The 27,432-nt window shown below is 45.0% G+C and overlaps 3 protein-coding genes across 6 annotated transcripts in view, besides 1 other annotated feature; 1 reads left to right on the top strand and 2 right to left on the bottom strand.

Annotated features, from left to right (window-relative positions):
* Positions 1 to 1,045: 1,045 nt before the first annotated feature.
* Positions 1,046 to 27,432, top strand: part of Myo10A (Myosin 10A) — a 33,207-nt gene continuing 6,820 nt past the window's right edge. The window contains exons 1-4 of one of the 4 annotated variants that reach the window (NM_001042804.3): positions 1,143 to 1,577; positions 8,659 to 8,967; positions 11,547 to 11,819; positions 11,929 to 18,843. In NM_001042804.3, the coding sequence (NP_001036269.2) occupies positions 8,842 to 8,967; positions 11,547 to 11,819; positions 11,929 to 18,843 (7,314 nt within the window). In that variant the 5' untranslated portion in view covers positions 1,143 to 1,577; positions 8,659 to 8,841. Of the gene's footprint in view, positions 1,578 to 8,658; positions 8,968 to 11,546; positions 11,820 to 11,928; positions 18,844 to 24,337; positions 26,879 to 27,432 lie in introns of those variants that run through there. The other 3 variants (NM_001298174.1, NM_132441.3, NM_001272506.1) reach the window with 3 other exon arrangements.
* Positions 10,068 to 10,134: a mobile genetic element.
* On the bottom strand, positions 20,366 to 21,236 carry Rab9Fa (Rab at 9Fa). The gene has a single exon (NM_167260.2). The coding sequence runs from the start codon at positions 21,167 to 21,169 to the stop codon at positions 20,576 to 20,578; it is 594 nt and encodes a 197-aa protein (NP_727471.1). The 5' UTR covers positions 21,170 to 21,236; the 3' UTR covers positions 20,366 to 20,575.
* Rab9Fb (Rab at 9Fb) lies at positions 21,815 to 22,692 on the bottom strand. The gene has a single exon (NM_167261.3). It carries the CDS (start codon positions 22,623 to 22,625, stop codon positions 21,981 to 21,983), a length of 645 nt encoding a protein of 214 aa, NP_727472.1. The 5' UTR covers positions 22,626 to 22,692; the 3' UTR covers positions 21,815 to 21,980.

Genomic DNA, 27,432 nt, shown 5'->3' on the forward strand with positions numbered 1-27,432 from the left:
CTATCGAATCTTTTTAAGTTTCATATCAGTCAGCTTCGCTTTTAATAACAGATGGTAAGGAAAAATGTAGTGTTTTTGTTAATATTATCAAATTGGCCACACTGCTCGCACTTAAAAAATGAACTTGCGTGAGATGGAAAACCTGTTTTCAGCCACAAAGCGTGGCTCTTTCTCTCTCTCACTTAGAGTTGTCATACTTTTTTTTAAATATCGTACATGGCGTAGTTTTCTATTCTGAAGAATGTTGATTTTTCGATTTTTTTAAGATTATAGCCTCATATTTTTTATTTTTATATTTGAATACGAATATATTACTTTACGAATATATTTGAATGATTTTAAATGGACACAAAACATACAAACTTTTGTTTTAAATTCAACGAGGTATGGCATTTCAGTTTTGGACACCAATTCCTATTGCTATTGATTATATTTTACCAAAAAAAAAAGTTTGTCAAAAATCTGATTTTTTCAAGCGGGGTTTTCTTCATAACTTGGCCAAAAAAGTTGAAACAACCAAAATGAAGACTGTTTTGTACTGCTAATAGTCAACCATTCATTTTAATTTTCCGCTGATTTTTGGAAGTCCAATTTTTGACCAATTTTCGCATTTTTAATAAGGGGTAAAAAGGGATTAATGAAATTTTCAAAAATTGGCAATCTTTAAAATTTATTTTGTAGAATTACAGATTGATCGGAAATTTTATAACGAGTTCAACTGGGTAAGAAAATCTTTATGTGGACAACGAATTCTGTTTTTGTAAGTAAAATTCCGATAACTTTTGCTGGAGAAATCGATAAGACTCGATAATCCCGATAAGTTTTTTCATGATAACATGGCTTTGAAGATCGCAGAGGCAAGTAACTGACTGCGTATCTTTGACAACGATTCCACCTATAAATTCCAATAGGCGATTGCCTTTGACAACCCTGCAGTTGCACTCTTTCGCTTTCTCGTTCTCTCGCGCTCTTGTTGTGCTCTCTCTGTCGGCAACAAGTGATCTGAGTTGACCGTAGTTCCATTGGACTTCCAGTGGTTTCGGCCATTTCAGTTGCTGTTTGACTGCCGGAGGAGTTTGTTGAGCATTTTTTTTGGTGCGCGGCGTGCCACGGATTACAACCACAACTATACAAATACCTATGTACATACTGAGCGGTCAAATTAAGTTTTGTTTTTTTTTTTCGTTACCCAACTCGCAAGTGCCGTGCAATTATTTGTTCTAATTTTGTTAACCGAAATTTAAAAGCGTCGACACTTTTTTGACAAACAACGCAACAAGCAAATCGGCGTTAAATAGAAAAAAAAAAATATTAAGAATCACAAACAACGAAGCAGCGAGAAAGAGGGAAGAAAAGAGAAGAGAGTATCAGAAGACACTACGGATGAAATGTAGCAGAATTCTTCCTCTTCTAATGTTCTGTGTGCGGTGACGAAGTGACGCCAAAAGAAACCGAGAGAAGACAGAAGGGGGCAAGGAGAAAGACAGCAGTAGAAAGAGCTCAAAAAACATAAAACACAAACTCACACGCTGGCAGAACAGAACGGTTATCTGAAACGCAAGGCAACAACAAAGCAAGTAAGTCACGCTCAAAAGAGAGAGCGAGAGAGAGCGAAAATAGCAGTAACCTTTTTCTCACTCTCTCGGAATTCAAATCAGAATCTGAATCTTGGTCTACAACAACAACAATAATAGCAGAAGAATGTCAATAAGACCAGAATTGCCAGGCGCCATTAAAAGATCGTTTTTATTGAAGGACTTTCAGGATCGTCACTCTACTGAAAAGCCCAAATTTATCTTCGATGAATGTAGGGTTTTTATATACCAAAAAATTCAAAAAAGTTGTGTTCTTATTAAGCGGGATTCGTTCTTTTTTTTGGTTTTTCATACACTTCTCTGTAGTGATCATTTATAATCTGTTCCGAGTTATAAACTCAGAATGAATGAAAGAATTTATTACTTGTATAATGTTAAAAACTCCCCATTGAAATCGCCAAAAAAAATAATCACAATCAGTTAATTAATCAATCAGACTGCCCAATGTCAATGCCAATAGCAACAATCAGCACTCTGAGTTTGAGCCACCCCCATCATGGCTAATTATAGAGGTAATAAAGGTTCGGTATTGCGGTGAGCTCATCGAAGATACATTCGATTTCTAGCCAATTGCACGTGTGCAACTATGAAACTTTTTGGATTCGCGTTCGGATTCTTTCGGGCTCACCTGAGGTCCAGATGCCAATAGATATCAAGACCTGTTCTCGTCTCCAAAGGCGATCGATTTCAATTTGTATAACGGCACCTGGGCAGCCCCATCCTCCGATTTTCCGATTCTCGATCCGATGCAGTTGCATAAGCTCGTCCTAACGGTTCTCGAGTGGTTCTCGATGCTATAATTCGGTTTCTTTTTTTTACCGATCCCTACGATCGGTTCGTCTCGTTTCGTTTTGTATCGCTTTTTGGATTTGGCTTTAGTTTGGTTTCGATCGGCGACGTTTTGGCAAATCATGGCAAGCCAAAAGAAGCCAAGAACGCTGCGCTGCCAACGGTATACGATCGCAAACAGTTAGGCGTGCAAAAAGCCAGAAAAAAATAAAGAAAAAATCGACGCAAATGCTATAAAAAAAAAAAAATAAAAAATTGGTGGTGGAGCAAAAGAAAACTGGTTCCGGCCATCGAAGAATGCCGCAGCAGAGTGGCCACTTGGCCAGGTCCGAATGTCTCTGTGTGTTGGAGTATATCCATGTGTGTGTGCTTGTGTTGGTGTATGCGTGCCACTTCCGTACAACAACGCCCTGAGACCCCCACCCCTCCCCCATATTATTCCCCTTCTTAGTTGGCCTCTCTCCCGAGTTCGCGTTCGTTGCCTGAGTCTTTTGTTTTCCCAGCTCTTTGCCGTGTTTTCTTATCGCTGGTATAGTTCCATACCCTGGTGGAGGGTGATTTTATTAGGGTTCCACTGTTGCATCGCCAAGAGGGTCAGCGTTAAGAATTTATCAAGGTCTTTTTGGGCAAAGGCCATAGTTCAGTGATTTTATGGGGGAACGACGATTTTTGAACTGGTTTTCTATGGTGCCATGTGACTGAAGCATTTCCTTATTTCAAACGATTCAATGCAATATTCTTACTAATAATAAAACTCTAAGAAATCTGTATTTAATCCCTTTGACTTTCGGTGGGTTGACAAGAGTATCTGATATTCCTAGAGCAAACTTTTTCCCACTTTGCTATCGATAATTTTTTTTTTTTTTTTGCTCTTCGCTTTCGTGCTCATTTTCATGCTGGGGACGCTGGCAAAGAAAAAAGCGAGCCACAAATGCTAAAAATGCATAACAAAAGCCAAAGCAAACACAAGCACGGATGCCAGCTCACACAATCACTCACATTCATGCTAATGCGACAAAGATGTTAATTGACTTTTACTTTATTTAAACAAAATAGTCACAGCCAGCATAGGCGACAACAAAAACGATCTCCGATCTCCATTGAGTGAAATTTTTAATTTACGTTTTTCATTAATTTATTTTCGTGCGGTTTTCGCGGCAAATTCCCGCATATTCGTCATCATCTTGGACAGATACTTCTTTTGTTGTCGTCATCGATTTCGTTTTTCGGTTGAAACCCTACACACTGTTATTAAGTTTTAATCGATTTGGATGATGCGATAATTGGAGGCATCAAAAATCAATTTCGCCTGGGAAATTTTGTTTAGTTTAAGCTTAATGAAATCGAAAAGGCTGTATTTAATTTTTGTGGGCTAAGTTTTGAGTTCGGATTGAGAAAGTCGCGCAATGGAAGTTCAGCAAAGCAAGTGTATTTATAGAAAATATGTAAGCTTGGCTGAATGGAATTGTGTGTTTAGGCAAGTCGTTTTTAGATTTTCGTTTAGCTCTAAAAATGTAATTGACTTCCAAATCAATATCTTCTAACCTACATACACATATGCCGCCCCTGGAGTCAAAGTACCATCTTTGGCGGCGGCACCTCCGTCAGATTTCCGTTTGAAGTATTGCAATACCTTTTTGGCCACGAACCGCCCTGCCTCACATTCCGCAACGCCTCCAAGACGCAGCTGTTTCCCAGCTCCAATTGGTACTTCCAATTGGTACACACAAAAAAAAATCACTAGAAGCCCAAAATCAAACTACAGATACATTAGTTTTGAAGCTTAAGTATAATTTTCAATTGAAAGTAGGCATTGCAGTTTAAGGATGCCAGTAGTTGGTTGATGAAATGAGATTCTTTGGAATTAATTTATATTTTCCCTCAGTGCATCTGGCGTCCCTTGTTGCAGCAATCAATGTTGCGGGTGCGGCAGCAACGCATAGACGCAAAACGATTGCAAAAAACAAATCGAGCGGCACTCCTTCGGCTGACACCAACGATTTGATTCGATTTTAGTTGAGTTGAGTTTGGTTGATTGTTAGAATACTTTATGCACCGCCACTTTCAATTGTCTCCGGCATAGACTTTTGAAAATTTCCCTTTTTGTTTTCTGCATGCATAAAGTTATCTGCTGTATTGTGGGCTTGTCTCTCTGTGAGTATGTGTGTGCTGTTTGTGATCGATGAGCAAAAGCTGGCAACATGGCGCGCATATTTTTTTCTTCTTTTTTTTTTTACCAAAGGTTTATTGGCCTTTTGGCTTACTCTCTGCACGCGCCTGTGTGTGTGTCGCCATTTTAGCTCGAACTTGGCTTATACCATTTGGCTTGACTCTGGTTTTGGTTTTGGTTTTGGCCCTGGTGCTAGTGAAATCGTGCGCCGACTTCAACTTCTTGCTAAATATTTCTTCTTTCTACATGAAATTTTCTATTTGTCCAACCCGAAAAAAAAACCGAACGAACGAACGAACGAAGAGTGAGCAGCAGCAGCAGCAGGGCAATTAAGCCGCTTACTGCAACAACAGCAAAATAATATATGACTAGTCACTCCCTAGACAAGCCTAGTCAAGAGCGGTGAGTGCGTGCTGTTGTTGACTGTTTTTGGCCAAAGCTTTTAGCCAATAAGTCAAACTGTCAGTCAGCCAGTCGCAGCCAGACGTTGTTGACGTCGCCGTTGGGTTTAATTGAAATGGCTGGGCTCGAGGGGAAGGGGGGAGAACGGGAGGACTGCAGTCCAAATTGAATTAGCCAGGTATTTTTAGCGAAGCCACAGGCCAGCGGATTGCAGATTATCGCGCGTATGTTTCCTCTCGATTTTAAGCCAGATACGGAGAGGTAATTTTCTGTAAGCCAGATTGGTATGCCAGATCCACTTTGGGAAACTGTGTGATACCAGAAACCGAAAGCTTGCCGGCCATTAAATTGGATATGGCCTTTTAAGACCATATCGTTCATCAGCTCCAGTTTGTAGGTACAAATTATTCTTGATTAAACATTTTTAATTATTTAATGTAGTAGATCTTGTGAACCCTTTCAATCCAAACGCATGTGGATTTAGCAATAATTAAATGTTCATTATCATTATCTATCAATCAACAATACACGCACCTAAAACGAAAGCAACTTGCATATCGAATAGCAATAGACTCAAATAAATAAAAACAGTAAACAATAAATAATAAATAATGCATAATTGCTGCGAGCGAATGTGTTAAGTGGGTAACAAAAACGCAACTTGAAAGTAAACCGAAGTAAACCGAAATTAATTGCAGCTCGAATTGCAAATTGCAGTTCGTCAAACCGACTCAATTAAAACAAAATCGAAATCGTAAACGAAAACGTAAAATTAAACAGCCAGAGCAACATAATTAAAGATCGTATTTGGCTGTGTGTGTGCGAGATGTTGAGGTGTTGTTTAGATTAAAAAAAAAAAAACAAAAGCCAAAACACTCTATCGAGTTTCACTTCGTGGCAGCCAAAAACCGCACCTCCTGCCACCGCTCCATGTGTTTCATCTAGCCACATGTTTTATAGGGCCATTCCGACTTCTCAGCTATGCCAAGAATGTATCAATACCCTCGAAACTACGAGAAACTAGCTGTCGAGACACAAGAAACACATTTCTTTAGCCACGCATACACAAGCACAGCAACACCTGACATCAACTTATGCATAACTTAACATTTAAGCATTTAAGCAGGTGCGGTCTGGTATTTATATACGTATGTGTGTGTGTGTGTGTGTGTCATAGCTGATAACAAATCATTTTAGAAATCGAACAAAAACATCATCTTAAGAATCCGATTTTGTCTCATGGGAACGCAGTTCCTACAGAAATATTTTCCTTGCCGAGATGAAAATAAGAAAAGAGTCTGTTGTCCAACTTTAGAAGTTATTATTCATTTTGGATTTTTTGGCCTACAAGAGCATGAAAATCAAAAGACTTAGGCAACGAACTTGCGTAGCTTCTTGTTTGTTTTTTGTATGCTTGCTATATATTCGAATTAAGGATTATGTTCTTTCGGGCTGGTGTGCAGTTCTTGGCACTGCAAAACAAAAGACTTAGGCGACAAACTTGCGTGATTTCCAAGTCCAAGTGTATAAATCAATTATTTCAGTGAACTATATTAACTAATCTATTGATTGAGAGATGAATCTCAATTCAAGTGCCTTCAATTGCGCAACTTCCGTTACCAACCTGAAGTGCCCAACCCATGCCGCAAAAAAACCTGGCTTCACTTATCCAACACTTAGTTGCAAATGAAATTCTTATGATTGTTATTCCACATTGTTGGTTATTTGCTCATTGATTACGAACACGCACACACACACACACACAGACACAAACACTCTGTCGCACAATCATGATGTTAATGCCGAGGCTGTTGTTGCTATTTTGGTTTGCTGCCGTTTTGGTTTTGTTGCTACCTTAGCATTAAACATGGACTGCAGGCAGCGACGTCTTAGCATTGGAATGCGGTCGAACCCGTAGCTAGCCAAGATTTTTGCTGGCTGCCTTAGTCATTGTTTTTGTTATTATTACACAGTGGAAAATTTAAATTTAGAATCAATAACATGGAAATTACAATACATTGTGACAGATAAGAAGAGATAGTTCTAATAAAATATTGGGTTGTTTGTGATGGGGATTACTTTATTGTTTTCATCATCATTCCTAGTCTTTACTTCGCTCAGTGTATGACATGTTGCCCCAAAAGCACGACGGAACGAGAGGGCTGGTGCGTACGTGTTGGCCTTATGAAGCGGCAAGCTGAATGAAAATGTCTGACGGAGTGTCAGCCTCCCTCCAGCCATTTCGTCTCGAAAAACAAGTTCCTCTATTGACTCTGTTAATTCGTGAGCACTTGCCGGGCCAGTTGGCATCGCACAGATTCGTTACTGGGCCAGGCCCAAACTTCAACTCCAAATCCACTTCCAGTTAAACAAATCCAAATCCGATTGACTCACTTAAGCCACAACTGCATGAATCAATTCGAATTGAATCAAATCAAATCAAATTGCGACAACTTCTCTCTCTTTCTGCCGTCGTTGTTTTATTTTCATTTGATGTTTCTGTTGTTTTGGGCATAAATATTTATGTCTGTGTGTGTGCTAAAGGCATTTGCCGCAAATCAGGTGAAAGTTTTGCCTGAGAAAAGGCAAAGACAAAACAAAAACAACAACAGCAACATCATAACATTTTTTCCCACTTTTCTGTTTCGGTCTTGCCGCATCTGCTTAATATTCTTTTGGCCAACCTATATACTTCGGGGCTTTTTGGGCGTTCGCATTTCATATTTTACGATATTGCTTTTTTTTTTGGAAATTTCTTAATGAACTTGAATGTTTCATGCTTCTTTCGCTGCCGTTCCCAGTTTTATATATATATATTTTTTTTTGAAACGATCATAATTTTAAACGCATTCTGGCATATTAATTGCTTTTAATAGGATCTTGTCTTGTGGTTGGTTTCGATTGGCCAATTGTGAATGCGAGTCATGTTTGAACATTTGGACTTCTTAATATTGAACTGCTTCTGGTTTAGATTATTATCATAGGTACGAAAGAACCAAATACTTTTAGCAGCGTGAACTCATTAGATATAATAAATAAATTAATGTATACTAGTTTACCTTGCTTTCACTGCCTTTAAGAATTTTCCATTCGAATAAATAACGTTTATTTTGAAACCTCTAAGCTTTATCTCACTGCATTGATGATTATTGAAATCTGTGGTTAATTCAATTTGGGATGTCCCTTCACCACTGCAGCTTCCAATTCGTGAATTTCTGACGAGCTTTATTTAATAAGTTTGCTTCTCTCGGATCTTTTGCAACGATGCAAACGTTGCTACTGTCATTGTTACCGCTTCACGATTTAGTTTTTTTTTTTTCTTTTTCCTTCGCCGTTGCATTTCATTGCACCCCGGTTTCGGTTGGCAAACATTTCCACAGAGACAAAAAAAAAATATATATGTATATATATATGCATATATATATTCACATAGATGCGAAATAGCGAAAAATCTGTACTTTCATTAATAAAGCGGCCTTCGCGTCATTGACTGCAAACAGTCACCATTGCTCACGATCAAAATCACACCCATGGGTTTTGGACTTAACTCTAATAAGCAACAATTTTATAATGCAAAAGACTGAGGAATTTTTATAGAAAGGCACCGTAATTAAACGAATTTTTTTTTAATTTTGTTGGGTGTTGATAGAGAAAAATTGTAAATTTTACTTAGTAAATTCCCATTTCGTATATTTATTGCAGCAATGAATCAACCGGTTTGAAGACCACATCCATACCGCACCACTCCCATCAGTAGTGAGTTCCACAGATTGTCAACACTAAAGAGGAAGCGCCGGAGAGGAAGATCGGGAAGAGTATCGTTGCCACACTGAACTGACCGGAGGATAGTGAGTCCAGAGCAGAGAACGCTAACTTAGCGGAGCCATGGACTGGGCCGAGGGTGATCTGGTCTGGTTCGATCCGGGCATGGGACATCCCATTCCCGGCGAGATTCAGGAGGTGCACCGCGCTGCCCAGGTGATTGTCGTGCAGGCGCTCATCAAAGGCAAGGTAAGTGCACTAAAATAGCTATAAATGGGAATGCTATAAATTAGTTTTAGTTCCCTATCTCTATGTTGCTACTTAAACCGAAGAAGCATTTCTCTCAGTGCATTTTCGCACCCTTCGTAAAAAGGTGCGAGTTTGCACCAACGTCTCGTTTTTGGTTCGGTTTCCGTAGCTTACTGTTTGAATTTTCAATTTGTTTTCGGTTTCGCCGTGGCCCATGAATGCTTTTCACTATTTTCACCCGACATGAACTGTTTGCCCGACAGTTTATATTTATTTATTTATTTCGGTTTCCACGAGCTACCCTCGAGTGTTTAGCAGGTTGGTCTGCTATTTGGGGTCTCGGAATTTATGGAATGTGCTCGCTTGGATTTATGTGCCGATTTGCTGGGCATGGGCAACCATGGAGCAAACAAAATACGAACAGTGTGTTGGGCAACGATGCCCAGTCGGATTTCTTTTTCGACCATCGGCACGTGTGCCTACTGTACAGTGTACACTGTACCATCTGTGCAATGCACCTAATTGCAACTGCCAGCGGCAGCGTTTCCTTTTTCCTTTCTGCCACTCGCTGCAATTATGAGATGTGTACCGTGTGCTGAGCTGCTGAGCTGTTGAGCTGGCGGTATCAAGATTGAGAACTCACGGCAATTAGTCTCAAGTCGTCGACTGACAGCACAGTGGAGCAAAATTTAGAAAAACATGGCATGAAAATATATAATTTATAACATCTTAAACTGAGAGACACTGAGATACATACTCAGATACATACGGCGATACTAAATAGTAACACAATTTCTTTAAAGGGTGTGCCAATGTCCAAACACTCGACTTTACGGTTTCTTCGCGTTAAAAGTGAAAATCAAAACTTGATGATAACATTTGTGGGCACTCTTTATTCGTAGATAAACATTTGGCAAATGTCCGATTTCACTGCATAAAAATGCGCTTATTTTGCAGCACCCAAATGTTTATTTTGTAATTTTAGGTATATAAAGAAAGCAAATGGGCACTGAAAGCGCCTTCCTCGTGTTTTATTTTGCAAATAGCAGGTGCACCTTAAAAAAACTAGCTTTATCACGAACTATAAAAGCTATTAGGTCCATTTACACTAGCTGAGTAAAGGGTATCTGATAGTCGGGGAACTCGACTATAGCATTCTCTCTTGTTTTGTTATTCTCTTTCTTAGCAAATATAATAATTTTTTTGCGCTCTGCACAGTGCTTGTAATTTTTGGTCTAGCGGTACCAGAATCAGAAAAACTTGCCACATGTGATTCGTATCCTGTTGCACAAGAGAACCAGTTGGTAGCACATGTGTTGCACTGGGATCGGCCACTGGGCCATGAGAATCCGCTTCTGGAGGCGTAATCGTGGATGTGGATCAATTATCGGTTATTTTGTTGCCTGGAACAATACAAAATGCTATTCCTTCAACAGTTTCTTGGATCTGTGAGATTCTTTACAGATTGCAGTTAAGCAAGTTTTAAAATAAATTAAATTCTGATTAAATACTGGCATTTGAGTCGACGTCTTATTCAGTAGCATATAATATTGTTTTTCATTGGTTAGGTAATCATAATAGTTGTGCTAAATCAGCATTAAATCAGCAACTTTAGCCTGAAAGCTGTAGGGATATATATATCTTATATATATTCTTGAGGAATGCACAGCTAAGTTTGCGTAGGTTTTTTAAAGCATACTTTTAGTTATCATTTAAAAAAAAACAATTGCGCGCCATTCCCTCAATCAATTGACACATATAATTTGATGCTGTCATTGATACGGATACCCATCGATATGAATGGGGAAGTTGCCGAGGCGAATGCATTCTCAGCGATCCAAAGAAGGTATTTCACGGCATTGTTTTGACCAACTATCAGATGACAACATCCCCTGCCCCACACGAAGCTGCTAAAAACTGAAGACGGTAGGCTGAAGATTCGAAGACTGAAGATTCGATGACTCGAAGACTAAAGACGTGCCCAAGAACCCATCAAGCCATCGAACTTGAACTGGTTGGGCCTCTCGTCTCTTTGGGGAGAAAGTCCCCCACACACATTGGCCGCCTAATTGAATGGCCATCGAAAGACTGCATCAATATCAATGCGATCGGGTGTCTTCTTTCTTTCTTTCTCTCCTTCTTTGCTTTTCCTCTCCTCCTCTCACCACTTGCGTATTATTATTTTTTTGTGGCGTTCTGGTGGCCCACACTACTAAGTAGTCGGTAGCTAACAGGAGTGTCATCTGGTCTGGCCGGGTTCGATGTGATCCGGTCTACTATAGCCATACCACAACCCATACCCATACTGAAACCCCCATCTTCCATCGTTTTGAAAGAACGTGTTTGGATGCAGCGAAAACCGTTTTAGAAACGTTTGGGGAAATTGTGGCAATGAAGCCGCCAGATTCCGATTCCTTTCAGTTGCATTCGAGACCTCGGCCACAAAAGTCTTTTGTGATACTAGTTCTTGATCTCTTGATCTCGCTGTGGATTCGGGTTTCGGGCCCATTATTTGGCCCAGAAACGTTGTCGCTTTGGGATTAGTGGGAGTTGAGACTTAAAGAGGTGTTCGTCAATAGATGCGCATCGTACGGTTTCATTTGGAGCCGTGGCAACGCGGCGGCGGAGGATCGGTGACTCCCAGTCCAGCCCAATCGCCCTCTCTGGCACTCCTCTCGCCGCACGTCCTGCGTCGTCAGCGTCCCGCCAGTCTCGAGGATTTCGAAGATCTTCCAAATCTGTCGGCCAAACATCCGGCTCTGCCCTCCAGTCGCCTGCGTCGCCTCAAGTGTCGATATCCACAAGTGGTCAAGCGACTGTCCACGCTCTGCAGCGATGTGATAGCACGCCATGTGAGAGATATGTTCCATAGAGTTTCTTTAGAGGATTTCCCCTGGGATTCGCCTTTATATATGGTTTACTAAGCTTGAACTCTTTCTAATTTCATTTCATCAATTACAGCCACAAACATTCGCCCTGCAACCAGGAGAAGGCAGCCTGCGCGCTCGCCAGGATCTGGGCAGCAGCGGTGTGGAGGACATGACCCTGCTGGACGATCTGCACGAGGCGTCGCTGCTGTGGAATCTTCGTCTGCGTTACGACAAGGGTCTAATCTACACATTCGCCGGCAGCATCCTGATCGCGGTGAATCCGTACAAGATGTTCCCGGATGCCTACGGATTGGAGGTGGCCAAGCAGTATGCCGGCCGACCACTTGGATCCCTGCCGCCGCATCTGTTTGCTATCGGAGCGGCTGCACATGCCGCATTACCATCGCCGCAGGTGGTAGTCATCTCCGGTGAGAGTGGCTCCGGCAAAACGGAGTCCACCAAATTGGTGATGCAGTACCTGGCGGCCGTGGTGCCCGGCGGTGGATCCGCCTCAGCAGTCATCACCGAGCAGATCCTGGAGGCTGCTCCGCTTCTTGAGGCCTTTGGCAATGCCCGCACCGCGCGCAACGACAATAGTTCGCGGTTTGGAAAGTATCTGGAGGTGTACTTCAAGAGTGGCGCCATCGTGGGCGCCAAGATTACGCAGTACCTGCTGGAGAAGTCGCGTATCGTGACACAGGCGCCGGGCGAACGGAACTACCATGTGTTTTACGAACTCCTAGGCGGACTATCCGAAACGGAGAGATCCAAGTACGGTCTGCTGGAGGCGGACAAGTACTTCTATCTGAACCAGGGCGCCACCGACTGTGCCAGTGGTCGAGTGGACTGGGAGTCACTGCAAGGGGCCATGCAGGTTCTTGGAGTCTCCGAGGGCGAGCGAGAGGGCATCGTGCGTGTCCTGGCGGCAGTTCTTCATCTGGGAAACGTGTACTTCCATCGCCGGCAATTGAGACACGGCCAGGAGGGCGTGGAGGTCGGTTCCGATGCAGAGATCAAATGGGCCGCCCACCTGCTGCACATTAGCGCGGATGGACTGCATCGGGCATTAACCAGTCGCACCACCGAAGCTCGAGCGGAACGATTGCACACGCCACTTGGCATCGATCAGGCATTGGATGCCCGAGATGCCTTCGCCAAGGCTCTCTATGCGGGACTCTTCAATTGGCTGGTCTCGCGGATCAATTCGATTGTTCAGAAGGGCGGAACCCACGATGCCCATCGCATCAGCATCCTGGACATCTTTGGGTTCGAGGATTTGGCGGAGAACAGCTTCGAGCAGCTGTGCATCAACTATGCGAATGAGAACCTGCAGCTGTACTTCAATAAGCATGTCTTTAAGCTGGAGCAGGCGGAGTATGCCCGCGAGCGTCTGGAGTGGACTCCGCTGGCCTGGGACGATAATCTGCCGGTGATCCATCTACTGGCCAAGAAGCCGGTGGGCATTTGCCATCTGTTGGACGACGAGTCCAATTTCCCGCGTGCCACCGATCTGAGTTTCCTGGAGAAGTGCCACTACAATCATGCGCTGAGCGAGCTATACGCTCGTCCGCGGATCGGTGCCCAGGAGTTTGGGGTGACCCACTATGCGGGTCAGGTGTGGTACTGTGTGGACGGTTTCTTGGACAAGAATCGCGATGCGCTGAGGGGTGATGTCCTGGAGCTATTGGCCTCCAGCCGGCTGCCCTTGGTGGGTGAGTTGACCAAACAGCTTCGTGCCCAGAGAGACGCTGGAAAAACTTTGCCAAAGGGCAGCAATGGAAGATTCGTCACGATGAAGCCGCGAACCCCAACGGTAGCAGCCAGATTTGCGGACTCACTGCAGCAGTTGCTCCAATCGATGGGCAGGTGTCATCCATGGTTCGTGCGTTGCATCAAACCGAATCAGGAGAAGCACGCCCTCCGCATGGATATGCCGTGTGTGCTGCAACAACTTCGTTACTTGGGCATGCTGGACACCATCCAGATCCGGCAGCGAGGCTATCCGGTGCGCTTGCGCTTCCAGCACTTTGTGGAGCGTTATCGTCACCTGCTGCCATCGCCTCTGGCCAGAGGTACACCCTACCGCGAGCTGTGCCGAGCTCTGCTGGAGGCCATGCCGCGAACTGGTGTGGAAGGTCCGGATTATCAATTGGGAGCTACGCGGGTTTTCCTGCGCGAGGCATTGCATCGGGCTCTGGAAAGTGGACGAACCGAGCGTCTGCGCCGAGCGGCGGTCAGTGTCCAGAGGCATGTGCGTGGTATGCTTGTCCGCCGGCAATTGGCGCGTCGCCAGGCGGCCGCCACCCGTCTCCAGGCCCGTTGGCGAGGTCAGAGGGCACAGCAACGGTACGAGCGTCTCCGCAAGGGAGCACTCACTGCCCAGCGATTGTGGCGAGGACGCCAGGCGAGGAGGAGAGTCCAACAACTGCGATCCGATCACCGACGCAGGCAGGAGGCCAGGGAGGCAGCTCAGCGAGCTCGCGAGGCACGGGAGGCCAAGCAGGCCGTGCTGGAGAGAAGTCAACTTAGCTACCTGGACATACCAGCCGAATTGGCATTCATCTACTCCAAACTGCAGGGCTGGTCACCGCCGCACGGTGATCGTCATCTGGTCAAGGTATTGGGCACAGTTCCCGGTCCACCGTCGTCGGCAGTTCAGCTGCCCGAGGATTTGGGTCAGTTTTCGTTTGGAAAATTCAGCAGCGTGTACTGCAATGGCTTGAGATTGCAGCCGCGGAGGGAACCCATCACTGCTCCCCTGCTAACAAGAGCTGCCTCGAGGGATCAGGACTTCCAGGATGCATTGGCCGTGTTCAAGCTTATCCTTCGCTGGAGTAACGATAAAGCATTGGAAGGCGCCAAGGAAAAGCTATTGGCCGACTATATTGTGCACAAGGCTTTGAGCTCCAGAGGATTGCGGGATGAGATTCTGGTGCAGTTGTGCAACCAAGTTCATGGCCTGCCGCCCAATTCCGGAGAGGCAACTCGACTGTGGCAACTTTTGGGACAGTGTCTGTGCTGCTTCCAGCCCAGTGCTGCCTTCAGCAAATATCTGATGAGATTCGTGGACGATGAGGCTCCAGAGTCACTGCGTCCACTACTGCTGCGCCAGTTGCTACGCCAGCAGGGCGGTGGAACGTCGAGCGGCGCAGTGGGCGCTGGCGCCTGTCGGAGCTTCGTGCCCGCCTGGCTGGAGTGGCGTGCCTGGACCAGAGGATGCGACATGGCACTACCGCTAACTCTGCCGGACGAGGCCAGTCAAACGGTCGCCGTCGATTCGTGGACCAGTTGCGAGGAGGCCGCAGCTTTAGCTGTTTCATCTTTGGGCGTGGCCAGTCGTGGATGGACCCTGGTGCTGGACGATGGCCAACAGCTCACCGATAGCTGTGGACTAGACTACGTGATGGATTTGATTGCAGAGAAGGAGCTGTGCCCCGCATTTCCTGCTCCCAGGAGTGATCTATTGCGTTCTGGCGCCAAGTTTGCAAGAACCACTCTGCCGGATGCTGTTAAACGTCCAGCGGTTCCGCCACCAGCTCCACCCACTTCCAGTGGCAAGGAGGATGTGCCGCGGGAACGAAGAAGCAGCCGGGAGCTACTCTCCAGAAGCTCGGCGCTCAATGAACGCTATTTCGAACGTGAGCCCAGTCCGGGACCGGGTCAGGGATCGAGTACGGGTCAGGCGAAGTCGCGATCCAAGTCACTGGATGACCTGCTCGCCGGTGATATTGTTCCCGTGCCAACGGATTGCGATTCCCAGGAGCCGTTGCACACACTGGGTCTGTCGGAGAGTCGCCTGAACGATCGCTATCACTCGGCGGAGCGGCTGGCTCCAGTCGGCAAGGACACGGGTCCTCGTTACCAGAAGTCCCAGCACGCAGGACGCCGATCCCATGCTGCCTCCCATGGTTCGCATTCCAGTAAATATGCGGACAAGGCCGAGTATGCCACCAGGTCCTCGGCCATGTCCGATACGAGTGAGGCTCCATCCTTGGCTTCCCATGTGAGGAGGGTAAGGGTCCCATCGCAGGCATCAGATGTGGATCAGTTCCTGGACGATCTATTTAGTCCAGTGCTGGATGGTTCCTTGGATGAGCTATCTGATGCCAGATCCTTGGCAGCGAGCATCCGAGGAGGCAGCTATGAACAAGAAAATGAAGCGGAATCGGAAATCGATGACTTGGATGACTACATCAACGATATATTCCAACCGATACCACTCGTCCAGAACTTGGAGAAGCTGACCAGCAAGGATCAGTTGGCGGCTATCATCAAGGGTGGAGGAGTGGCCAGTAAACCCGAGGAGAGGGATGAGGAATCGGAAATCGAGGATCTAGATGACTACATTAATGAGCTCTTTGAACCTATTCCAGTGGCCGAGGGATTAGACAAACTGACCAGCAAGGAGCACCTAGCTGTTAGCATCCGTGGAGGCGGCAGCACGGACAGTAATGGAGCCGATCCGCTGCTCCACCAACTGATGCAGCTGCCCGGCGAGACGGAGTCAGGTCCAGCACTGTATCAGCAGCAGGTGCAGCGCGCCTTCCTGCAGTCTGCAATGGCCCAGAACCTGCAGATCCAGCAGCAACTGCTCGCCCAGAATCAAGCTCTGCAGACGCTGCTTAGTCAGCAGGCGGCAGCGGCGGCGGCCAATAACTCCACTTCGCCGCCACCAGCTCCTCCGATCCTGAGTAGCCTTTCTATATCGCCACCGCCACCGCAATCCCCAATGCGCATGAAGGCCACCCGGAGTAGTTTGGTGGTGATGGAGTCATTGCAACCACCGCCACCACCTCCACCGCCGCCAATGCCGCCGCCACTGGAATGCAAGGATCCCTCGGAGACGCGACACTTCCTGGATCCCTACGGCAGGGCCAAGACCGTGCGTATCGGCAAGTGGCGCTGGCCACCGCCCCAGGATGAGCCCCAGTTCCAGACCGAAGAGGATTTCTTCGCCTTCAAGATGCGCCAGCACCAGCGCAAGACGACGCCACAGGCTCAGCATCATCAGATGACCAGCAATGGAGGTATGATGGAGTCGGGTCCTGGAGCACGTGGTGCCTCGGCCACGGCCATCGAGTGGGAGGAGTTCGAGATCGAGAGTCCCACACCGCCGCCCATGAGTGGTCAGCTAATGAGGAGTAGCATCCGACTGGAGACAACCACAACGACAACCACATCGGCGGTGAATAACAGGGACAGAGACCGCGAAACCCAGGATGTGGGACAACCGATGCAGAGTGTGGTCACCACAAAGCTGGCCAAGAAGAGTTTCGAGATCGGTGCGGATCGTCCGCCGCCGGGCAGTGTGGGTAAACTTAAGCTCAGTTCCGAGATGCGACAGCGGTTGGAGCAAGTAACTGCTGGCCATTCGGTTAGATCAACCGTTTCCACCAAGTCGGAGCAAAGAGCTCCGGCCAAACTGGAGGACACACGGAAGCTTATGTTGCAGCAGCAGCTGGGTGGACTCTTTGCCAGCGTGTCTGGTGGAAATTCCGGCCCTGGTGGAGTAGTCGATTCCCATGCAACGGTGCGCACACAGATCGAGCGGATGGAGGGCAAACTATCGCCACCACCAGCTCCGCCGTCGGGCGGCTGGCCTGGAGTGCTACTGCCACCGGCTCCAAGTGTGCCGGCTCCGCCGCCACCCATCAGACCACCCAGCATGGCGCCACCTGCCCCGCCGCCAGCTCCCCAGAGTCCGCCAACGGCTAGGAGTCCCGAACCGGAGCCCGACTATCGCACCTCGAGCAGTCAGGTGGTCAAGGAGCATGTGCCCGCCTTTATTCAGCGCCAGGAGCGCGACACATTCGGTGCAGTGCGTCAGCAGCAGATGATCAGCAGTCACCATCTGCATCTGGAGGACCACTCAGCCTCCTCCTCACCGGCGGTGGCCGCCTGGGAGCAGGCGGAACGGGAAAGATCTCGCAGCCGAAGCAGGAGTCGCGATCGTGAGGATTACTCGGAGTCGGTGTGGGATCGGGCGGAAGTGGAGGGACCCGCCTCCGGAAGTGGCAGTGAAAAGGAGCGCGAGAAGCGGGAGCGTGAACGCGAGCGTCTCTACGAGATTCGCCAAGTGGAACGGGAGCGGGAAAGCCATAAGGTCTACCAGCCGGCGCCGCCGCGTGTCATCCAGGCTAGCATGGACACCACCGGTGGCCATCGCCGGGAGGACCGCACCGGCGGATTGGCCACCTTCCGCACCCACATGGCCCAGAAGTACGAACACGAGCGGAAGCGCAAGAGCTCGGCCAGCTCCGGAATGCGCGAGGAGCTGGACTCGATGCACATGACCACGCCGCCGCCCGTTATTGTGCCGGCTCCGGTGCCACCGCCTTCGTCGACCAGCCCGGGATTGGGTGTGGTGTCTGGCGTTCTGATGGGATCGGGTTCCGGGGGCAGCACTGCATGCCTGACCTACAACCGGGTGCCGTGGAAGTTGCGCGTGCGGAAGGAGGTCTTCCAGCCACACGAACCCATCGGTCCACCGGTGGCGCTGGACTTGCTCTTTGCCCAGGTGCTGGGCGACGTTTTCGGGGTGACTCCCTGCCTGCGAATTACGCCGCAGGAGAAGAGCTCCGCCCTGAACATGCTGCACGGGCATGGCGTGAGTGTGGACACGCTGTCCAATCGAAACGGATCGGGAGCCGGCGGTGGAGGAAATGGAGGACAGGTGCGTGCCCTGGTCAAGCGGCATCTGGTGGATATGGCTCGCGATTGGCCGCTGTATTTCGCTCGACTGTTCGCCGTACAAGGAGCGCCGCTCTATCCGGATGTTAGCATCATGGGCGTCTCGCACAGTGGACTCTACCTGGCTCGTCGAGATGCCGACTATCTGATCGTGGTGCAGGCCATCTCCTTTGGCGAAATCCAGAGTGCAGTCACCCTGCCGCGTCCTGCTGCACTGCAGCTCAATCTGAGGAATGGAAAGCATCTGGCACTCCATGCAGCCCGCGCCGCCGCCATCCAGTCGATGGTCACCACTTTTGTCCAGGAGTTCCGCAAGGTAAGTGCGATTTATTTGACAAATGTTTTATATGATTATTTAATCTCACAAATCTGCAAGTTTTGTTTTTAGTTCATTTTATTAGTTTTTTTTTGCCTACCAAAAGTATGCAAGAAATATTTTTTAAGCATTCAAAGCTCACAAGACAAGCTTGACTGTTTGATAGTTAAATAGCAGGAATTATATTTGCTTTTCAATCGAAGACTGCAGAAATATGTTTTGATATCACATAAATATATATTTTACACGAATTTAAATTTGCTAATTAAATTCAAAAGATATGTTGACATTGATATTTATTTATAAATCACAAAAAAACACGTCTTGCGCCAATTGCAATTTTTGGCATAGCAATTATTTTGTATGCGACTTTACTTCGCGTAAATAGAAAAATAATTGCATTAATTGCGTGAATAATTGCTGGCATCGGTCATTATAACGTGGCCTTAATGAAACTGCTAATGTTTTTACGGCCTCAAGATAATAATACGGCAGCTGGGCAATTTCAAAGTGTTATTTTTATATCGCGCAGACAAAAGCTGTAATATCACCTCAAGCATAAAAACGGTTGACTTTACTGATCAGTATGATATTTTACCTTTAAATGTTATAATTTATTGAGTATCCATCCACATCTGTTGAAACCGAAAACCCAAAAAATATTGATAAGATTGTTAGCTAGGTGATATAGTTTTTTGTAAATATCCGATTTTTTGCAATATTTTAATTTTATTATTATTTTTTTTTTTTGGTAAAATATAATCATTGTTTTACCGATTGCGATAAATATAGTTGTCCAAATGTAGAATGTCATACCTCGTTGAATTCGTTACAAAATTCCCTATCGATCTGTGTTTCAAGTTCGAAATTAAAATTTTTTGCTTTTTTTCGCAAATTTAGATGAAATGTGAAAATTGGTCAAAATTTTTATTTTTGGGAATCATAAAAATAGTGATAGGGATAGTTAGCTATGCTTATTGGCAGTGCAAAACAGTCTTTATTTCAGCGGTGATATATTTTTTGACCAAGTTATGGAGAAAACCCCGCATGTAAATATCCGTTTTTTGGGAAATTTTATTTTTTGCTAAAAAATAATCTGTATTTTCTCAATAGCAATAAAAATAATTGTCCAAATGTGGAATGTCATACCTCGTTGAATTTGTAATAAAATTTCCTATCGACCTGTATTCAAAGTTGGAAACTCAAATTTTTTGCCATTTTTCGCAAATTTAGATGATGGTACCCCTGATCGAAAATGCGAAAATTTGTTAAAAAATTTTATTTTTGGGAATCATAAAAATAGTAGTAAAAATAAATAGCTATACTTAATGGCAGTACAAAACAGTTTTTATTTTAGCTGTGCCACCTTTTTTGGCCAAGTTATGGGGTGAAATCCCGTTGCATTATATCACATTTAGACGTCATATTTATTTTGTTCTTTTGTTAATAAATAATCAGTATTTCTTCGATGGGAATACAAATACTTGTGCAAAAGTGGAATATCATCATACATCGTTGAATTCGTAATTTTTTGTTGTAATTTATTGATGTACATTTTTCGCCAATTTCCCGTTTCACATTACAAATAGTTTATTTTTTCATTAGGCAAGAAGTTTACGGAGCTTGTAGACATTATAGAAATGTTAAAATATTATATTAATGATAATAATGTCAAATGATTGGTATTGGTGTCATTGGCCTTCTGCCGATCTGCGCCAGCTCGATTAATTGGTTAATCCAGTGACTCTGCAGCGTCCTCCTCTTCCTGCCAAGATGTCAAGCTGAACGGGTTGCAATGTACACGACGATATGTATATATGTCCATTGCCAACGAGCTAAATATGTCATATACATTCCTTCCACTTTTGGCGGAAACCTCTTCAAAGCAGATTGACTGACGATGGGCATAGTTGAACCCCTGCGCCATGCTCACCTGGCGATGGTTCGGATCATCACTTTTGTTGCCCACCAGCAGGACGGTTACCTTATCCGGACACAGGCGCCGTATCTCCTTCATCCAGCCATCGATGTTTTGGAAACTTTTGGACGACGTTATGTCGTAGACGAGCAGTATGCCATGGGCACTGCGACATTGGGTCGCCTTCAGCAATTTGAAGCGCTCGTCGTCGGAGGTGTCCCAGACTTGCAGCATCCTCCCCATCCTCCAATCGGCAAACTCCACGCTGCACTCCCTTCTATCCAAGCCCACAGTGCTCCGGTGTCTTGTGGTGAATTGGTTATCCGAGAAACGCATCAGCAGGCAGGTTTTGCCTACGCCGCTGTCACCCAGGATGATAATCTTAAACGGATTGTCGTATTGGCTCATCGTTAATTCGGTTTGGTTTAATATGTATAACGATTCGACTGAAGTGACAATTTTAGCTTGGCTTGTTCTGGGTTTTTGTTTTTTCTGGGACAGAATGTTTCAACACAATGTTTCAAAGTAGTCTACTTTTAAATAGGTCCATCAATTGCGATTGGAACATTATTTTTAAATTGATATAGTAGTTACAAGTTATGGAGAAAACCCTGTTTGTAAGTATCCGATTTTTGGCACAATTTGTATTATGTTATTTTTTTTGGTAAAGAACAATCAGTATTTTCTCAATAGCAATGAAAATAATTGTCCAAATGTGGAATGTCATACGTCGTTGAATTCGTAACAAAATTCCCTATAGACCTGTATTCAAAGTTGGAAATTCTAATTTTTTGCCATTTTTCGCAAATTTAGATGATGGGTACCCCTTATCAAAAATGTAAAAATTTGTTAAAATTTTTTTTTTGGAATCATAAAAATAGTGATAGGGATGGTTAGTTATGCTTATTGGCAGTACAAAACAGTCTTTATTTTAGCTGTGCAACCTTTTTTGGCCAAGTTGTGGGTATCAGCAATTCTTCGATGGCAATAAAAATACTTGTGCAAAAGTGGAACATCATCATACATCGTTGAAATCGTAACAAAATACGCATTCAAACTGGGAAAGTTTTATTTATGTTAATTTTTCGCAAATTTCCCGTTTCACATTACAAATGTTTTATTTTTTCATTGGGCAAGAAGTTTACGGAGCTTGTTGTGCAAGTATAGAAATTTTAAAATATTATTTTTATGATAATAATGTCAAATGAAGTCGAGATGCTTAACAGCAGGTATTGCTGTCTTTGGCCCTCTGCCGATCTTTGCCAGCTAAATTGATTGGTTCATCCGGTGGCTCTGCAGTGTCCTCCGTTTCTTGCCCACCTGACAAGCGATTTGGGGTATGAATCACAAGACGATTGTATATGCCAACTGACAACATGTTGAATACGTCATTTACATTCGCGCCACTCTTGGCGGAAACCTCATAAAAGCCGAGTGCCCGATGATTGGCATAGTTGAAACCCTGCTCCATGCGCACCTGACGATTATCCAGATCATCACACTTGTTGCCCACCAGCATGACGTTCACACTTTCCGAAGACATGCGCCGTATCTCCTTCAGCCAGCCATCGATGTTTCGGAAACTTTTGGACGACGTTATGTCGTAAACGAGCAGTATGCCATGGGCACCGCGATAATAGGATGGCAGCAGCGACTTAAAGCGCTCATCGCCGGCGGTATCCCAGATCTGCAGCATAACCATCCGACCGGCCAACTCCACGTTGCGCACCCTGAAATCCATGCCCACCGTGCACACGTGTTTCTCGGTGAATCGGTTATCCGAGAAACGCATCAGCAGGCAGGATTTGCCCACGCCGATGTCACCCAGGACGAGAATCTTAAACAGATAGTCGTATTGGCTCATCGTTAATTCGGTTTGGTTTAATATGTAAAACGATTCAACTGAAGTGACAAATTTAGCTTGGCTTGTTTCTGTTTTTTCTGAGAAAGAATGTTTCAATAAAACGTTTCAAAGTAAAAATAATTATAGGGATAGTTAGCTATGTTTATTAGCAGCACAAAACAGTCTTCATTTCAGCGGTGATAACGTTTTTAGCTAAGTTATGGAGAAATCCGATTTTTGGCCATGTTTTTATTTTGTTGTTTTCTTTTGGTAAAAAATAATCAGTATTTTCTCAATAGCAATAAAAATAATTGTCCAAAAGTGGAATGTCATACCTCGTTGAATTCGCAACAAAATTCCCCATCGAACTGTATTCATAGTTGGAAATTCAAATTTTTTGTCATAATTCGCAAATTTTAATGATGGTACCCCTTATCAAAAATGTGAAAATTTGTTAAAATTTTTTTTTTTCTAATATTCGCCCGATAGTGATAGGGATAGTTAGTCCTGTTGATTAGCTGCTGAAAATAGTCCTTAATTTTGCTGTGCGACGTTTTTTACTCAAGTTGTGATGAAAACTCCGCTCGTAAATGTCGCGTTATGGCAATACCATGTTCCCCTGATTTTCCGTCCAAAAATAAATCAATTGTAGTCGTCTTAGTCAGTGTGTCCTTGGTCTTGTATCTTTGCTATAGAAACATTGATATATCGGAGGCCTGTTTCTTGGAAGCTACCTGGTTTGGTTTTCTTTTCGGCGCCTTGAAGCTCAGTGGGTCTCAGTGGCTCCAGCGAGATTCCAGCGCCATATAAGCACCATCTGCGCATGGTTGATATTCATAGTTGGCGCACGTCCATCACTCGTATGGAGCTTCAGGTGTAGTGCTTACTTTTCTTTTCTCTTTTCGTTTGACTCTTGCAACGGGTATGCACTTTTCGCCAATCAAAGTTGAATGAGATGTTGGTAAAGAGTTTTCAAATTTCATTATTAATATTTGATGAAATCATTAATTACGCTTATCAGCGAAACGTTTTTTCAAAGTGAAATTTGTGTACATTTTTATTGATAAAAAAAAGCCATTAAAAGCCCCTTTAGTTATTCTAAAAAACTAAAAATGCTAAGTTAGTTTTGCATAGTTAGGAACTAAACTTTCTTTAATCATACTTCCCCAGGGTATTTCCGCTACGCGTTGTGCATTCAGATTTTGTTTGATCAACAAAATGTTTTCCATTTTCCCCCACATTTCACTCCTTTTTCCCCATCAGCTCTTTGCCGTTTGAAGTTGTTTCTTAATTCAATTCATTTTATGCGTGAAAACTCGTTAAACGCCAAAGCTGCCCAGTCAGACTGACCCATCTGACCAATCGGAGTGGCAGATGTGGAGAGGAGTTTGGAGTGGTCGAAGAGCAGTCGGAACAGTTAGCTCAGCAGGGAATGGGAATCGCAGCCGGAGAAAGACTTTCCCGCTCTTTCTCCGGAGGGGCTTTACGCTCGGCTTGGCCAAGAGTCGAGAGCCAAGAGATTTCGGTTTTCACTCCGCTCAGTTGGTCTTGGTATTGGCTTTTAACTTGGCTTAAAGCCGCTCCACGGCTCTGCCACTCTGCTCTGCTCTCTGTTCTGCTCGGCTGCGAGTGAAATGGCCAGTTGGCTCTTTTCCATTTTGACCAGATTGCAGTGGCCAGTTTCAGCCAAGACAGTTTTCAGTTTTTAGCTTTTAGTTTTCAGTCGTTAGTTGTTACGAATGTGCGGTAACGGCATCACGCAGCGCGCTCTCGTCTCGAATTCTTTTCGCCTTTTTGCCGCCTTCGATTTGACCAAGTTTAAGCTTCGATAGCTTCTTCTTTTTTTATTTGTGCTCTGTTGTGCTAAAATGCTTTTCCCATGGGCCAATACAAAACAATGCTGGCCCTGACTGACCCAGAAAATATCGTAAACAAATGTATGATGACAAAACAAGTGGTTTCGATTGAATGGCCATAACCGGACTACAGATAAGCCACCGAAATTTTGTGGGTTCAGTTCGAAAAAGTCTCAAAAAGATAACAGACAATCCGTTTGGAGAAATGCACTTTCCATTACCATTTTCCAAAAAGTTGGTTTTCTAACAGTTAGCGAGCTGTTGCTAAAAAGTCAGTGAAATCGGATGAGTAAAGCAGGCTCATTGAGTGGTGTTAATTATTTGTGATATACAATAATAATTGTTTATATCTTACTAAACAAAGCACCTGCATTGTTTTTATCATAATTTCAATTTGGTGTATAAATTATTACCATCATATTGATCCTCATTCGATTTGATTAGTTGCCAAATCATATACACATGTAATTTATACAGAGGCAATGTAGTAATACCAAAATATTGGATGACTGGATCGAAATGCACTCCCATTGTCCATCCCAATGGCTTGTTATTATAATGGTTACTTCATTTCGATCGTAGATTGGCAAACAATTTGCCCAACCATCCGTGGTGGCTGAAAAACGCGCAACTCAGCATTGATTCCAATTATATTTTCGAACTGCTCTTACAGAGATAACTCATTTATATATATATATATATATATATATATATATATATATAACAAAAAACAGAGGCGACGATCGGCGGATTTTCGCCAGTCCATCAAGTGGAAAGACAAACTGCAAATGGCAAATTAAAATAAATTGAGGCAGAAAAGCGTAAAAAAATAACAAGAAAAAGTAACAAATACGGCACGCATTTAACTGCATTGCCAATTTCCACACATCGAATAAGAAAATACAAATAGAAATAAATACAAAAACAAAATAATAATATGAACTACAACCAATAGCAGGAAAAATCGCGTATACGTATGGCTTGATGTGTGTGTTCGACCATCGAATCCATTCCATTCAACACTCATTGTGCGGGAAACTCTGGCCGCTGCGGTTCGCTTTTCATTTTTCGCCGTTCGACGTCCGCGTTTTCCACGACTTTTTGTTGCTGTTTCTGTTTTTCTTGTTTTTTTTTTTTTTTGTTTGTTTGCACGAACCGAACCGCTGTGCAAACAATATATTTGAGCATTCGCCATGGTGCAATATAGAGCCTGCAGGCCGTCCATCGCAATGCATTAACTTTCACTGAGACGGCGGCCTTATGGCAATGGTCGTGACTGTAGTCGCCACCTGATCCTGAACTTCGGAGCACGGAGCCAAGCGTTTGCCAAGGATGTCACAGAGCGTGCGGGCCAGCAAATCCTCATCCTGCCAGGCGGTGCAACTGAACTCCGGTGGCGGGAGTGTGCCCCACAAGTTTAGCAGCATTGTCAACAAGGTGGAGTCGCTTATTAGCAAAATGCACCACGACAAGGTTAACAACTTTAAGTTGCTGCAACAGCAGGGTCAGCAGCAGGATCAGGACCCGAATCGAGAGAGGGATAGAGATAGGGATAGGGATCGAGGAGCTCAAGATGATGGCGAACAGGAGTGCAAATGCGCCTCCTTGGACTCCCTGAACAATCTGACGGATGAGGAGCATGAGATGCTCTATACGGACTCGGATGATGCGGAAATAGCGCACATTACGGGCACAACAGCGGCCCAGGTGCACCATGCCCAAATGCAGATGCAGTCGCTCCACCAGCATCATCAGCAGCAGCAGCAACAGCAGCACATCCGACGCAGTGATCTCGACCAGCTGACCAACGAGAGTATTCGGGAGCTGAATGAACAGTGCTGCGCCTCGATGGGAATGCACGAGGCTGGCGGGGATCTATGTGGATCCGGATCTGGCGGAGATCTCGGAATGGCCAACGACAATGCCTGGAGCGTTGAGGAGGACATCGTGTACAAGTGCTGCACCACCGCCACCCTCACATCCAACTCCTCCGCCGGCAGTCTGTGCGAGCAGTGCTGTCTGGAGGAGCAGCTCAACTTCAAGATGCAAATGAGCCAAAGAGATGACAATAACAACAACGAGGAGCAGGATATGCCCCACATGGAGTCACATCCCACCTCCAGTTCCAGCTGCTCACCAGCTCCGGCTTCTGTACCAGCCTCTGCTCCAGCTCCTGGTCCTGCTCCTGCTTCTGCTCCTTCTCCCATCACCACCTCCAATTTGATTGCCTTTCAAGGCGGAAACAATCCGTTGGCATCTACGGCCATGCTTATCCCAGGTGGAAATAAGACGCGGCGGGTCAGCAATGCCAGTAGTGGATCCGTCAGTCGCATGGAGACCATTCTTGAGGAGCCAACGGAGTCAAAGATCTCGGTCAAGGAGATCCTGGCGCGATTCGAGACCATGAACTCCAATGAGGTAACATTTTCAGGAATTTTGTTGTATCTACATCGAATCCTTTTGGTATAGTACTTTTATTACTACAAGTCAGGGAAATGTTTTTCGCAATTTCTTCGAAATCTTTTCATTTACTTATATCTATCAAACCGTTTAAATTGTATCGGTTATATACAATTTTTCCCCCAATTTCGGAGGTAAAAACAAACGAGTAGTTAATCAAATATTAACGCTTTTCAGTGGCCCACAAAAAAAAAAACACAAAAAGTAAAAAGACCACAAATCATGGGCCCGTTTTCAAAGCTTCGGTTATGGAGGTAATCGGGGTGTGAGATGAATGATCGTGGTACTCAAGTCTAACGGTGTTATTAAGTCGACACATAATCGCATTATTAGCGTGGCCAGACACTCCGTCTTGGCCCGTCTATCTGTCCGTCCACACAAAACCGTCTAAAGCCCACCAACCCATCAGCCCACTGAGCAGTCTCTTACATCACGAAGCTCATTGCTGGGCAACCTGGTTGGTGGGCTAATTAGCGGGTAAAGTGGCGATCTCGGGTCTCGATTATATAAGA

The sequence above is a fragment of the Drosophila melanogaster genome, chromosome X (genome assembly GCF_000001215.4).
Source record: "Drosophila melanogaster chromosome X".
Taxonomy (NCBI): Eukaryota; Metazoa; Arthropoda; class Insecta; order Diptera; family Drosophilidae; genus Drosophila; species Drosophila melanogaster.